The 15844-nt window shown below is 37.9% G+C and overlaps 2 protein-coding genes across 2 annotated transcripts; both read left to right on the top strand.

Moving 5' to 3' along the window:
* Nucleotides 1-547: 547 nt before the first annotated feature.
* Nucleotides 548-5583, top strand: LOC106312216 (auxin response factor 19-like). Its single transcript, XM_013749654.1, has 11 exons — nucleotides 548-856; nucleotides 1127-1239; nucleotides 1334-1429; nucleotides 1514-1570; nucleotides 1655-1810; nucleotides 1899-1983; nucleotides 2059-2149; nucleotides 2220-2719; nucleotides 2973-4519; nucleotides 4593-4783; nucleotides 4885-5583. Exons 1-11 carry the CDS (start codon nucleotides 814-816, stop codon nucleotides 5066-5068), a joined length of 3063 nt encoding a protein of 1020 aa, XP_013605108.1. The 5' UTR covers nucleotides 548-813; the 3' UTR covers nucleotides 5069-5583.
* A 398-nt stretch (nucleotides 5584-5981) lies between these two features.
* Nucleotides 5982-6787, top strand: LOC106312217 (ethylene-responsive transcription factor ERF017-like). The gene has a single exon (XM_013749655.1). It carries the CDS (start codon nucleotides 6109-6111, stop codon nucleotides 6640-6642), a length of 534 nt encoding a protein of 177 aa, XP_013605109.1. The 5' UTR covers nucleotides 5982-6108; the 3' UTR covers nucleotides 6643-6787.
* The last annotated feature ends 9057 nt before the right edge of the window (nucleotides 6788-15844 follow it).

Below are 15844 nucleotides of genomic sequence, written 5' to 3'. Positions count from 1 at the left end.
ATTCAAGTTTAGATATATGTTTGGGGTTAAAATCAAGTTGTGAGTTAGTTTTGGCAAATTTTTTTTTATTCTATTGATTAATTTTTTATTTACAATACGAGAACTTTTCTAACATGAAAGCTTTTCATATTATTCCGAACCCGAAATAAAAGTACAATATCTTCATAATAAATTCCATCAACGAATACAAAATTACATATGGGCTTATTTGCCAAATAATAAAAAAAGAAAATTAGATTCGTAGAGAGAAGGAAGAGATAGGAAGAAAAAGTAGGAGATCCTTCATGGAGAGATTTTGGTTAGTTAATGAATTTATGTTTTTGTATGGTTACAGGCCTAATTTTCCATATTTTAAAATTAAATATATTTTTTGTCGACAACTAAAAATATTTAAAATGACTATAAGATAAAATGAAAAATGTAATACAAAACTAAAAGGTGGGACCGACAAGAAAAAGACATCAAGTGGGGTGCCACGTCACAACCCATAAGAAAAGATTTCATCTTTCCGATCCCAAACTAGCTTAAAATCTCAAATGCAAAAAGAAAAGGAAAAAAAAAAGGAACAAATAAAACACTTGAGAATCTGAAAATAAAAGTTTCAAAGCTTTTAAGAGCTTAAATTTTGCACTGATGCTATGAAGTTTTAAATCTTTCGTTTGAACTTCAAAGGAAAAAAAAAAGCTTTTGTTTCTTTTCTTTTAGCAGAATGCTCTTTTCTCTTTTCGTTTAGTTGATTTTGTTGAAGAACTCTGTTTCTGAGACAACAAAACAAAAAACAACTTTTGTTTTGTTCTTTCCTTTCTGGATACCATGAAAGCTCCATCAAATGGATTCCATCCCAATTCAACCGAAGGTACGAGCTTTTTATGTTTTAAGTGAAAAAAGAAATAAAAAATAATTTCTCAAGCTTTCTGGATTTGAATTTCATCACAGTATCTGCATTTCATGTTCTGTGATTTTCTTGGTTTGTGTTATTCTATTCCAACATGGAGTCAGCAGAAAGCCACAAATCTAGTTCGTTTCAGTGTGTTTGATACAGTAGTTGTCACTTGTCACACATAAATGAAGCAAATTTTAATATAAAGTTTCATACTTTACATATTTTCATTGTTGTGATGAACAGGAGAGAAGAAACCAATCAATTCTCAGCTATGGCACGCTTGTGCAGGCCCTATGGTTTCACTACCTCCTGTGGGAAGTCTTGTGGTTTACTTCCCCCAAGGACATAGCGAGCAAGTATGTTCCAAACACAAAAAAAAAAAAACACTTGGACCCTTTTAACTGCAATCATCAGTCCAAAGTAATAATATGATCAATGGAATCTTTTCAGGTTGCAGCATCGATGCAGAAGCAAACTGATTTTATACCAAATTATCCAAACCTTCCTTCTAAGCTCATTTGCTTGCTTCACAGTGTCACACTACATGTAAGCCTCTTCTGTCCCCCAACTTGTAAATCAAAATCAGAAAGAAGAAGAACTAATCATGACTATTGTGAAAATCTGAATCAGGCTGATACCGAGACAGATGAAGTCTATGCACAAATGACTCTTCAACCTGTGAATAAGGTCTGAATCCTCAGTCTTTCTTGGTTTTAACTTTGAGAACTTCAAAGCTGATCTTTGCTTTGATCATCTAAAAATGTGTATCAGTACGACAGAGAAGCATTGCTAGCTTCTGATATGGGTCTGAAGCTAAACAGACAACCTACTGAGTTTTTCTGCAAGACGCTTACAGCGAGTGACACCAGCTCACACGGTGGGTTCTCTGTACCACGCCGTGCAGCTGAGAAAATCTTCCCTCCTCTTGTACGTCTCTGACCAAAAGCTACTCTCAAACTGTTTTGTCTCATATCTTCATCTGTTTTGCTAAGAGTTCTGAGGATGCTTAAAACAGGACTTCTCAATGCAACCGCCTGCACAAGAGATTGTAGCTAAAGATTTACACGACACTACATGGACCTTCAGACATATCTACCGAGGTTTGAATCCACATCAAGAACTGGTTTTACAAGACTGAAAAAAAAACTCAAATCTGATTTGTTGTCTGATCTCAGGCCAACCAAAAAGACACTTGCTCACCACAGGCTGGAGCGTTTTCGTTAGCACAAAGAGACTATTAGCTGGTGATTCAGTTTTATTTGTAAGGTATGAGCCATCAGAACACTACGCAGAAATGGACTTTGGGGGTTTTAAAATGAATACCGTTTTTTTGCAGAGATGAGAAGTCACAGCTCATGTTGGGTATAAGACGTGCGAACAGACAAACACCGACTCTTTCCTCATCGGTCATATCCAGCGACAGTATGCACATTGGTATACTTGCAGCAGCAGCTCATGCTAATGCCAATAGCAGCCCTTTTACCATCTTCTTTAATCCAAGAGCGAGTCCTTCAGAGTTTGTAGTTCCTTTAGCCAAATACAACAAAGCGTTGTACGCTCAAGTGTCTCTTGTAATGAGGTTTCGGATGATGTTTGAGACTGAGGATTGTGGGGTTCGTAGGTATATGGGTACAGTCACCGGTGTTAGTGATCTTGATCCTGTTAGATGGAAAGGCTCCCAATGGCGTAATCTTCAGGTAGGATGGGATGAGTCAACAGCTGGAGATAGACCAAGCAGAGTATCTATATGGGAGATTGAACCAGTTATAACTCCTTTTTACATATGCCCTCCTCCATTTTTCAGACCAAAGTACCCGAGGCAACCGGGGATGCCAGGTAATGTTTACTTCCACCCATGGTTCTAAAATCGGTCTACGCGGTGCCCACTAGGCGGCAAAATGGTCCTATCAGAAATAATTTTTTAAAAGTCCAATTTATTTAAATCGGTTCAAACCTTTTTATATTGGTTTAAATCGATCTAAATTATTCTAAATCTATTAAATTAAGCAATAATGTTAATCCACAAATTTGTCTTTCATCTATCTTGATTGAATTTATGGATACTAACCTTAAGAGGTTTCTGTTGCAGATGATGAGCTGGACATGGAAAACGCTTTCAAGAGAGCAATGCCTTGGATGGGAGAAGAGTTTGGGATGAAAGACGCACAGAGTTCGATGTTTCCTGGTTTAAGCCTGGTTCAGTGGATGGGTATGCAGCAGAACAACACATTGTCAGCTGGTTATACTACTACTCAGCTACCATCCGCTTATAACCTACCAAACAATTTTGCTGCCAACGACCCTTCAAAGCTGTTTAACTTCCAATCACCTAACCTCTCTCCAGTGAACTCCCAGTTCAACAAACCGAACATGGTTAGTAGCCATATCAGTCAACAGATGCAAGTACAACCAGCCATGGTGAAATCTCAACAACAAGAACAACAAAAAGTACAGATGTCACACCAACAGCTGCAGCAAGGGGTTTTTAACGCAGGTTGTGCAAACAATGGCGTGAGTGTTGTCTCTTGTCAGAATCAGTCTACTGGCTTTTCTCAATCTGAGCTTCAGCAGCAGTCAATGCTCTCTAATGGTAGTGCTAAAATGAACAACCAGAACAAGGGCTCATCTCAAATGACATTACAAGAATTGCAGTTTCAGCAGCAAATGGAATTGCATAACAGTAGCCAAAACCAGCAAGAACAGTCTTCTATGCATTCACTACAACAAAATCCTCAGCAACTCCAGATGCAACAGCAACCATCACAACCAAGTCCCTCACAGAAGCTTCAGTTGCAGCTACTGCAGAAGTTACAGCAACAACAGCAGTCAATCCCTCCTGTAAGCTCGTCCTTACAGCCCCAGTTATCCGCCGCGTTGCAGCAGACACAAAGCCATCAACTGCAACAACTGCTGTCGTCTCAGAATCAACAGCCATTCTCAGCTTCAACATTCATGCAGCCTCCACAGGTTCAGCTGAGTCACCATCAGCAACAAGGACATATGAATAACAAGCCTCTTGTAGCCGCTGGAAGAAGATCACATTCTGGTCACACAGATGGAGAAGCTCCTCCTTCTTGTTCTACCTCGCCTTCCGCCAAAAACACCATACATGACAATATTTCGCCTACAAATTTCCTGAGCAGAAATCAACAACAAGGACAAGCAGTATCTGTACCTGAACCTGATCCAGTCCAAGAGCTTTATACAAAAACCGAGAGCCGGAACAATCTGAGGAGTGCTGCTGATCAAATCAATGTATCCACAGCGGGAACAACGTATTGTCCTGATGCCGTTGGCACTGCACAGCAGCAGCAACAGGCTTTCCCACTACCATCATTTGGAGATTGCCAAAGAAACAACTTAGCTTTCGCTGGTAATCTTGAAGCCGTAACTACTTCTGATGCTCTCTATTCACAAAAGGACTTTCAGAACTTGGTTCCAACCTACGGCAACGCACCAAGAGACATCGAGACAGAGCTGTCGAGCGCTGCAATAAGTTCTCAGTCATTTGGTATTCCCAGCATCCCCTTTAAGTCCGGAGGCTCAAATGAGATCGGTGGCGTCAATGATTCAGGTATCATGAATGGTGGTGGACTCTGGCCTAATCAGGCTCAACGAATGCGAACGTATACAAAGGTTAGAGAGTCTTTCTCTCTCTTAAACAAAGCTTATTATCTTATTGCAACTTAAGTTTATAAACTCCTTGAAGGTTCAAAAACGAGGATCAGTAGGAAGATCAATAGATGTTACCCGTTATAGCGGATACGAAGAGCTAAGGAATGACTTAGCGAGAATGTTTGGCATCGAAGGACAGCTGGAGGATCCACGACCCTCTGATTGGAAACTCGTCTACACAGATCACGAAAACGATATATTGCTCGTTGGTGATGATCCTTGGGAGTAAGTTCCAGACCCAACAACCAACAACATGCTCTTAACAATCTCCTCTGAGTCAACATTTTCTGACCATCCTTCGGTCTGTTTGTTTTTTTTTCTTTCAGAGAGTTTGTGAACTGCGTGCAAAACATAAAGATACTATCATCAGTAGAAGTGCAGCAAATGAGCTTAGACGGAGATCTTGCAGCTATCCCAGCTACAAACCAAGTCTGCAGCGAAACGGACAGCGGCAATGCTTGGAAAGTACATTATGAAGACACTTCCGCTGCAGCTTCATTCAACAGATAGAAACAAAATGATGCAAATATACATCAAAATCAACAAACTACAAGGTATATATAGGACAGTGATTTGATTTGTCATTCTAACTTGATCTTCTTGTCTTCCTCTTTGTTTCCATAACCTGTGAGCAACCAAAACGAAGACAAAGTGTATTACTAGTGTCTCTATACAGTTACTTCAATGCAATCAAAATCATATTCAGTAATCACTTTCCTTGTTACTACTCTCTGGGAAAACACTAAACTCAGCAAAATAGTCAACTTTTAAATTAGAAAAAACAAAACAAAAAGGATTAAAATCTCGTGGAAAACAAGAGAGGACAAGGACATCAAAAAACCAAACAGTCTATTAGTTTGTGTCATTTTGAGGACATCATCTTCCTTGGGGAGAGAGGAAGATGAAAAAGAGAAGCTAGGTTGCCTAGGAAACAGATTCTTGGGTTTAACATCTTGAGCGGCCTCCATCTCCATGGAAGGAGCTTCACAAGGGAATAAACTCATGGTCGTTGTAGGCTGACGTGAGATGCCTGCAAAAATATGATCCAAATAAGTTAGATCTCTCTCTCTCTCCCTTAAGGGTTTGTTGATTTCAACCAAAAGCTAACGACTTTCAAACTAATCATACACGCATAGAGGCCGCAAAACCAAACAGTCTGTTAGTTCTGCTGAGCTTACCCGTATACCACACAATGAGACAGCCTGGTTCATTCAAACTGCCACGTGCCAAATAACCCTGACACTTTGCGGCGTTTTACTCGAGCACTAAGCACAAACGCGCTTTTGACTTTCGTTTCTTCTTCACGCGCCGTACAAAGTCAAAAACTCACTCTTCAGCCTCTCTCTTGTTCAGTTTTCAACTCCTCGCTCTCTCGTATATATATAAGCCCTAAAGCGGCAAATTCAATTCAAATAATAACCAAAACAAACTCAAGAGTTAAGAGTTAACTGAACACTGAAGAGCAGAGCTAAACCAAAGCAGAATCGTACCGTACTGAATTGAATTGAATTGAACCGGGTTGGTTTGCTGTTTCTATATTTGGTTTAGTGATGGATCAGGGACCGTCGTCGTCAAAGTACAAAGGCGTGAGGAAGAGGAAGTGGGGGAAGTGGGTTTCGGAGATCAGACTTCCCAACAGCAGAGAGCGTATCTGGTTGGGATCTTACGACTCTCCCGAGAAGGCGGCGCGCGCCTTCGACGCCGCTCTTTACTGCCTCCGAGGAAGCGGCACCAAGTTCAATTTCCCGGATAATCCTCCGGCGATCAGCGGCGGAGGGAACATGTCGCGATCGGAGATCCGAGACGCCGCCGCGAGGTTCGCTAATTCGGAAGAGAGTGTGGCGAGTGAGATGGTGGTGCAGCAGCAAGAGTCTCCTTCGACGACGATGGCGATTGATTCGGAGTTTTTGAGTATGCTTCCGACGGTCGGGTCGGGTAATTTTGCTTCGGATTTCGGGTTGTTTCCCGGGTTCGATGATTTCGCGGACGAATTTTTAGGTGATCGTTTTGTAGAACAGGTTTCGCCTACGTGGAATGGGGATGAGAGTTGTTATGATGGCTCTGTGTCTCTTTGGAATTTTTGAAGCTAGCAGAGAGAATCTGCGATTTTGTTTTTCCTTTTTTGGGAGGTATGACGGGCCCCATCAAATTTGTTTCATTTTGTATCCACAACTTTAGTTTGGATATGTTTATTTTTTTTGTAACTTCCCCCCACTTTTTGGGACATCATCTTACCATACTAAAAAGGAAAATAAGCTCAAATGAGAGATATGCCACGTCATTTAAAAAAATCGTCCAATAGGAGCTTCCCATTTTGCCACGTCACATAGTTTGGTCCATTGAAAAGAGTAACTGAACTTCACGTTTATCTCTTAAAAACAAATAATGACCCATTATCCAGTCCAGTTTAAAAAACCTCATCTCCTATCAATCGATGAATCCGAAGACTCTTCATTCCCTCTTCCCCGTTTCCGATCTCAGCAATCACCGTTACCGCGAATCCCCTTCTCATCAATCAATGTTCCTCTTTAATCTCTTCTTGATGGTTTCGTTCCTATTATATAAGTCGCTTCATCTAAACCTAAATCTAGACAAAACCTAAAACCTCCCCTTACTAAACTACATCTACGGCGATGGAAAAGCGATGGAATGGAGGTAGTATAATATCATCATGTAGACATATAACACAGTTTATACTGCGTGGATTTTGATGTCACTCTTCAACTTCCTACCCTGAACGAGTGATTTCTCACACCCACACGACAAGCACAAGTGGCTACAAAGAACGTCATCGGAACACATTTTCCATCGGTATATGAGAACACTGTGTTATCCACTCATTGATTTGGGTCTCTCAGTGTTATGTTCTGATAGTTTTTCCTATCTTTCTTAAAGCTCACTCGGCGTAAAGTTTTGGCAGAATTTCTAATGTTTTCTTTACAACCAAGAAATCATGGCAAGCTCAAGCTCGGCTCTTAATTACGAGATTATTGTGTTTCTTGGTGCTTACTTATATTGGTTCTTTTTCTTCATGATCAGTTGTGGCTTTCAAATATAGATGAGTGTTGCCTAATGTTTTTGTTCTACCCTTATGGTGTGCAGTTTACCTAGACTGACTTAGCTGAAGCTATTGGTGCTTCCCTCCTTCAGTCAATAGATGGTTACATGTTTATTAGGGATCAGTACGTCTGCTACAAATTTTAGACTTTCTCTAACCGATCTTTTTTATTCTGTATGGTTTATTTGGTAAGTAAAATGTAGAGTAGTGCAGAAAAATAGGAAAATATGAATAATATTTTAGTGTTTGTAAATCTTTTTTTAATCTCTATCTTCTTTTCAGATTATGACCGAGGAGATTAAAACTGGTACATGTCTAAATTGTCTATGGATTACCAAGCACATGAGTTTAGAGTATTGGCAAACTCCAGTGGTACATGCATAGTACATGGTGGGTTCACGTACTTGGAGTATTTGCTCTTATCTCTCAGTTTCCTTAGCCAGTTAGTACAAATGACTACCAAAATTGTCATAGACATTTGGTGAAGCTAAGACAACGTGAATGTGATCAATAAACAAAATATTTTTGGTTTTCCGTCTCTTTGCTATCATTTTTTTTTGTCATTATTTGGTTGATTTTACTTCGGATCACATCTGTTTTGGCTCTAAGATGTATTGCCAGTGAGTTTACAATTTATTATGTACACACAATATCTTCCGTGTGTTACTTTCATTCATCAAATCATTATTATTTGGACTGCATTTTTTTTATTGATGCTGTTTATCTTTTTTATAGTGGCAGATGAGATACATGGATACACCAACCAGCAACGTTTGTATCATCAGGAACTGATTTGATATTGCTTTCAGAAACATAAAATAAATAGCTAAAACAAACAAATATCTTCCATGTGTTACTATCATTAAGCATTGTCATTTCTGATTAGCTAATATATATATCCACATACAACAATCATGTCATTGGTTCTCTACAAGATCTGGTCTATCTTAAGAGTTTAGTTGCATCTTTACTACAATAAATACATATGGTCTGAATTAGCTGAAGATGATGATATAACTGATTATTACTTATTTTCTTGGTTTCTAACAATTTTGTTACTGAGCTTCATTCTTAGATTATGCATTGTAAAAAACGCTTAACAACACTATTGGTCTCCTTTTCACCGAAGTTCACAAGTACTGCTAGACTGAGCCCTTTACCTTTTAATTTAAGGGTAAATATATCTGAAATATTCAGAATTTATATTGATCAATTTCTTAATTCCTACATATATATTTTGTTGCAGTTTTTTTTTACCATTTGAGATTTTTCTTTGTTGGGAATAGATTCAACTTTAAGCTTATGTTGTGCTGATTACTCGCACGATATACTTATGGCCTTAATATGCAGCATTTTGTTTCCACCAAGATGCGAGTCTATATTGGCAGTAGAGAGACCAGGAAGAGAGTCATACATTGGCAGTAGAGAGGAATAAGAAAACGAGTTGGTGGACGCTAAAAGAGATTGCCATGTTGTACATGAAATCTATTTTCATGAAATATGGCAATAACAGGAGGGGTGTCCTTTGGATTTTGGATTTTGGACGAGTACATAGCAAATGAGAAAGTATGACGTTTTTTCTTTGAATTTTTTTTCGAAGAGCTCTTGATCAAATGGTGTGAACACTTAGCTTGATTCTTTTGCCACCTAATCTATGCTACGTATGCCCTTCCTTCTTTAATTTTGTCATGTAAGCTGTGTAACAAACACTAGCCATAAGCCTAACTAACTTTTTCTATAGGAAAAGATATTTTTATATTTTCCTATATTGTGTGGGTGGAAAGAAGTAATTTGGTATTTGTTTGAGTTTTTGTTTTTTCAAAACACCGGATTTTTTTTGGTCGATAACATTTTATTTAATGAACTTTTTACATAATTTATGCATTTAATAATTTGTGTTAATATGTTTGGTGAAAATAATGAGGTGAAGAGAAAGATCAAGAAATCTGTTGGTGGCATATGTTAAACCAATCTTTCTCTTCCTTTGATCAGAAAAGAATATTGATCATCTTTCATAAGAATTTTTTTTTCTTAAGCTATACCTATGGACTATGGGGGTTTGATGTAATGCATGCAGTGCGAAGACTGCATTCATCCATCATCTTCTTAAACTTAATTGGTATCATTTGGTGCGACAGAAGCATTTTTTTCTTGGGGTTCTTTAGCAGTAGTATATTCTTCTAGCTTCATACAAGCAGTGCTGCAAATACAGAATAGTGTACGAAGATATATCATGTTTCAACCCAAATTTAAATATATCATCAAAGTGTCATCATATTAAATACAGAGAGACGATGACAATATCATACCCCTTTCGGAGGTTAGCTCTTGCCAATGTGTGATCTAATTTGACGGCTTTCTTATCCGCAAAGCTTCTGCTCATGGAGAACAACAATTAAGAAATTCAGACAAACCCCTCTAGAGGACAATGTTTAATCTGCTTTCGATTAAAATCGAATCTTACCATATAAGAAGCAAAACCCATGCAAAAGATGAGTTTGACAATGACAGGGGGAAGAGATAGACATGTGGGGTTAGTAAACAGCCCAGCCAAACTTGGAGAAACAGAAGGCAACGATAATCTAAAGCCTGAAACTAATTTATAGACAACAAACAGTTTAATTATAAATTAGTTTATTAAAAAGTTATAATTTACTTATTATAAGACATTTGAAAATTTAACCAAAGAAAGAACATAAAAAAAACTCTGAAAGTTTTACCTATTTACAATTTAAACCCTCAAATTTTTTTGCTAGCACTTTTGATTTTCAAATTAACATTTATCATTAAAACTTTCAATCTAACTTATTTGTTCATCAAATAAAAAATTGACATGTTTTACAGATAAAAATAATGATATGTTAGTGATTTTCCAAAAAATAATTATTTAATTATAAAATAAATAAAATTAAATAATATAGAAAATTAAATAAAAATTAGAAAACTAAAAAAAAAAATCAGAAAATTATAAAATAAATAATTAATTAGAAATTCCGAAAATTAAATTAAAATCAGAAAATAAATAAAATTAAATTAAATACATAAAAATGAAAAATGAAAATGAAAATTTAGAAAATTCAAAAAAATTAGAAAATTCAAAATATCAAAATATCCTTTTTAATTAAAAAAAATCTTTAAAATTACAAGATTGCTTTATAAAACTGACATATCATCATTGATAATAAAAATTTCAAACATATCACTGTTAAAAGTGATGGTTTCTCATATAATCATTAACAATGATGGTTTTTGACATATATTCAACGATAATTTTTGACATCATCGCTTAAAATGAAGTTAAATATGTTAATAACGACATTTTTAACAACCATCATTATCAAGATAATAATATAATTATTACTTTGAATTTTTTTTATGTGAGTTTTGATTTTCGAAAAATAAATATTTATAAAACTATAATGCTAATTTTATGTTTTAAATTTTTGAGAGACAAAAATAAGAATATATTTTCTGAATATTAATATCTAAAATAATAAATATAATCTAATTTATTAGCTCTAAAAGAATGAATAAACTAAACTTATCAACATCGTGTTAATGTCAAAAAAAAATTGCTTATTCAAATGAAATGTATCAACAGAACCAAGTAAAATACGATGAGAAACAATCACATATCATTTTTTTATCAAAGAGAATTATTATTTATGTGAAAAAAATAATTATTTTAAAAAATTTAAAAGGATAAATATAAATAATTAATCGGCGCGTAGCGCGGAAACGGACCTAGTTTCGATAATGATTCATTATCCTCTCTCAAATATTTGTTTGTTCTGTTTTAAAATTGAATAAAATAAAAGTTGACAAAAAAATTGAAGAAAATAAAATAAAATGTTTGCTTATTCAAGTGAAAATATATTATTTCTTTTAATTAAATGAAATAATCAGTTCCCAGGACTTGTGTTGGGTCTAAGAGCATCATTATTCCAAAGATCCTTTTTGGATCTCTTAATTATTTTTAACACTTTTTTAAATAGTAAATGTGAATTAAGAGACTTAGTTAAGAGATTTGAACATTTATATGTTTCATTGCAAGTTTCTTAATTAAGGGTTCTTTAAAAAAATTATTAAACATTTCTTAACACTTGTTTAAAGTATAGCAAAGGTTTACAGTAAAGTACCAAAGACATCAAAGGTGCCACAACCAAGATCGAAGACAAAAATTGTTTCATTGCTCTTCCTTTCAAAACCATAAGCCAAGGAAGCAGCAGTGGGGTCATTGATACTACGAAGAACATCCAAACCAGCAATGCGACCAGCCTTGGTTCCTTTATCGTTTAAGAATCTTGAGGCATCATCAACAAGCTTCCTCAAAACCTGCAACACAATTAAAACCCCATAAGAAACCAACCACACACACACACAACACAAGAAAACTCAACACACAAATGATCACCTACATACATGTGCTCTAGCTGGCCTGAGCGTATAAGTCCCTTCACAATACTTTTGATTTCCTCACTTTGTTTTCTCCACCATCGCTGAAAAAAAACGCTTGCATTCGTCACAAATCATACAGAGGAACTAAAATTAAAAACAGCTCTGGACATTACTTACTCTCAATAATGGCGAAAGAACAAAATACCAAATCCTTTTCCATTTATTCACTTATTCAGAGACCGTTGAGCAATAGCCAACATGAATTCCAGACTCCAGAGACTTCTAGAAAAGGGAAGACTGTTAAAACACGTTTTACGTGTTGATTGTCATGGACGGTGACGGCATGGTTGACATTGGTTTTGTCAAAGATTGTGAGCTCACCAAACAACTTCTTCATGCTTATAAAAGGAGAGCTGAGGTGAAGAGGAAAGACATCCCAAAAGAAGAAAACAGAGAGAGAACGAGAGAAGAGAAGAAAAGAGAAAAAAAAAACTTTTTTTCTCACAAAAAATCTTCTTTAAGAAATTACGAGTAATTAATTTTTGAGTGTATTTGAGATCGGGGTGTGAGTTGTGAGCTTGTAAAATTTCCCTGGTTGATAATAAAAGATCTGTAGCAGGTCCGGAGACGTAAGCAACATTGGCCGAACTCCGTTAACAATTTTCTGTGTGTGTTTTTTTCCCGCTCCTATAAATTCTGGTTTACCGCAAAATTTGACCGCATATTTCCTAACAACTGGTATCAGAGCTTGAGTTACTGTGATCGGTCAAATTTTTTGCGGAGTTACTATTCATGTGAACAGTAATTTGTGAATAGTGAATTTTTGTCGGTAACATCGGTTTGTCGACGTAGGTGTTCTAATACACGGTGGTTCCAGAAACGATGAGAGGCGAAGACTGTTCGGCGCACAGTATCGGGAAATTTAACGGTACAGGTTATGCATTTTGGAGAACGCAAATTGAAGATTATCTGTACGGAAAGAAGTTTCATCAACCGCTGAGCAAGAAGCATGAGAAGATGGATCAGGATGAGTGGGAGCTCCTTGACAGACAAGTTCTGGGTGTTATAAGGTTAACACTGTCGAAAAATGTTGCTCACAACGTTGCGAAGGAGAAGACCACGGAAGGGCTCATGAAAGTTCTCTCTGATATGTATGAGAAACCTTCGGCAAACAATAAGGTGGACTGTCTGAATTCAATGATGTTTGACGGCTGTCTGAATTTGGACTGACCCCGTCCATTCCTTGACTTCGATCTGCCATTACTCCGGTTATCTGGGTTTCTCCCTCTGTTTTCCACGTTGAAAGCAGAGCTCGTTGATGCCTCCCCAGAGTCTATCCTTCGAACTTGCTCGGCAAGGGTACGATCTCTAACATCATTGAATTTGAGCTTTTGAGTACCCACAGAATTACTAACCGCTGCCCGCATTGGCTCCCGACTATTTGGCAGAGATGCCAACAAAATCAGTGCTCGCACTTCATCATCAAACTCGATTTCAACCGATGACAGTTGGTTGACAATCGTGTTGAACTCGTTCACATGTGCGGCAACCAGGCCACCTTCTTCCATCTTCAAATGAAAGAGTTTCTTCATGAGAAACACCTTATTGTTTGCCGAAGGTTTCTCATACATATCAGAGAGAACTTTCATGAGCCCTTCCGCGGTCTTCTCCTTCGCAACGTTGTGAGCAACGTTTTTCGACAGTGTTAACCTTATAACACCCAGAACTTGTCTGTCAAGGAGCTCCCACTCATCCTGATCCATCTTCTCAGGCTTCTTGCTCAGCGGTTGATGAAGCTTCTTTCCGTACAAATAATCTTCAATTTGCATTCTCCAAAATGCATAATCTGTACCGTCAAATTTTCTGATACTGTGCGCCAAACCGTCTTCGACTCCCATCGTTTCTGGAACCACCGTGTATTAGAACACCTACGTCGATAAACCGATGTTACCGACAAAATTCACTATTCACGAATTACTGTTCATGTGAATAGTAACTCCACAAAAAATTTGACTAATCACCGTAACTCAAGCTCTGTTACCAGTTGTTAGAGATTGTATCCTTGCCGAGGAAGTTTGAAGGATAGACTCTAGGGAAGCATCAACGAGCTATGCTTTCAACGTGGAAAACAGAGGGAGAAACCCAGATAACCGGAGTAATGGCAGATCTAAGTCAAGGAATTGACAGGGCAGTCCAAATTCAGACAGCCTGCAGAGTGCTGGAATTGTAGAAAAAACAGGTCACATTAAGAAGAATTGCCGAGCACCACCGAAGAAGGAATACAACACTAGAGGCGGAGCCAATGTAGTGACACGTGAAATCGCTGTTGCATTGGTAGTGTCTGTTGATTCCCCGAGGAAAATTGAAGCTCGTGATGCAGCTACAAGTACCACCAAAGCGTCAATATCCTATGCTGATAGCCCAGTCGATTCATGGGTTCTTGACTCAGGAGCGTCGTTCCACACCACACCGCACCATAACATCATGGAAAATTATGTTGCGGAAAATTACGGAAAGGTATATCTTGCTGATATAGTTGGTATTGGAGATATCAACCTGAAGATATCAACCTGAAGATGTCAGACGGAAGTGTGTGGAAGATTACGAAGGTCAGACATGTGCCAAAGTTGATGTGAAATCTTATCTCAGTAGGTCAACTTGATGATACGAGGCACGATGTTAATTTTGGTGGTTGAGCCTGGATAGTCAAGAAAGGTTTCATGGTGGTGGCTAGAGGTCATAAAAGAGGCACTCATTATATGACGACGAGTTATCAAGACATTGTTGCTGTTGTCGAGAATGCCAAACAGACCAAGTTGTGGCATTGTAGGTTGGGACACATGAGTGAGAAAGGGATGAAACTCATGGTGGAAAATGGTGCTCTTCCGAATCTGAAGACGGTGGATCATCAGATGTGTGAAAGTTGCATCCTTGGGAAACAGAAACGAGTTAGTTTCTCTAAAGGATGAAGAGAGCCAAAATCTGAGAAGTTAGAGCTGGTGCACAATGACGTGTGGGGACCCGCTCCTGTTGCATCGCTGGGAGGTTCATACTACTATGTGACCTTCATTGATGACTCCACAAGAAAGGTGTGGGTCTACTTCATGAAGAACAAATATGAAGTGTTCTCGGTTTTCAAGAGATGGAAAATCATGGTTGAGGTTGAGACGAATCTCAAGTTGAAGTGCCTAAGGTCTGATAATGGTGGTGAGTATATCAGCCGCGAGTTCACGAGATACTGCGCTGATAACGGGATCAAGATGGAGAAGACTATTCCTGGAACGCCTCAACAGAGTGGAATAGCGAAAAGGATGAACCGAACCTTGAATGAGCGTGCAAGGAGCATGAGATTGCACTGTGGATTGCCAAAGACGTTTGGGGCAGATGCAATCAATACCGCAGCCTTCTTAATAAACAGAGGACCGTCTGTACCTTGGGATTTAAGATCCCAGAAGAAGTTTGGAGCGGAAAGAAAGTAAATCTTTCTTATCTAAAGGTGTTCGGATGCTTAGCTTATGTTCATATGATGATGATGCAAGAAGTAAACTTGACTAGAAGTCTAAAAAGTGTTACTTCATCGGCTATGGTAACGCGGAGTTTGGTTACCGGTTTTGGGATGATGAAAATCGGAAGATCATCCGCAGCAAGAATGTTGTGTTCAACAAAGAAGCTTTGTACAAGGATAAGCTAAGAGAAGATTCAGAGAAGAAAGAGCCTGGAGCTGTTGACTTAGAAGATATCCTGATACCGGAGTTGCCACAGGATACCGCAACAGCAGAAGAAGAAATCTCTCAAGACGAGAGTGGTGAGGCTGAAGAAAGTGATGATTC

This window comes from Brassica oleracea, chromosome C8 (assembly GCF_000695525.1).
Source record: "Brassica oleracea var. oleracea cultivar TO1000 chromosome C8, BOL, whole genome shotgun sequence".
NCBI lineage: Eukaryota > Viridiplantae > Streptophyta > Magnoliopsida > Brassicales > Brassicaceae > Brassica > Brassica oleracea.
The sequence above is the reverse complement of the archived record's forward strand: the minus strand, read 5'-3'. Positions and strand labels throughout refer to the sequence as shown.

Bases quoted from the DNA above. Each gene is read 5' to 3' on its own strand.
- LOC106312216 (XM_013749654.1), top strand. From the start codon at position 814: ATGAAAGCTCCATCAAATGGATTCCATCCCAATTCAACCGAAG. The intron at 857-1,126 runs GTACGAGCTTTT...TGTGATGAACAG, and splicing joins CCATCCCAATTCAACCGAAG to GAGAGAAGAAACCAATCAAT. The intron at 1,430-1,513 runs GTAAGCCTCTTC...AATCTGAATCAG, and splicing joins TTCACAGTGTCACACTACAT to GCTGATACCGAGACAGATGA.
- LOC106312217 (XM_013749655.1), top strand. From the start codon at position 6,109: ATGGATCAGGGACCGTCGTCGTCAAAGTACAAAGGCGTGAGGAAGAGG.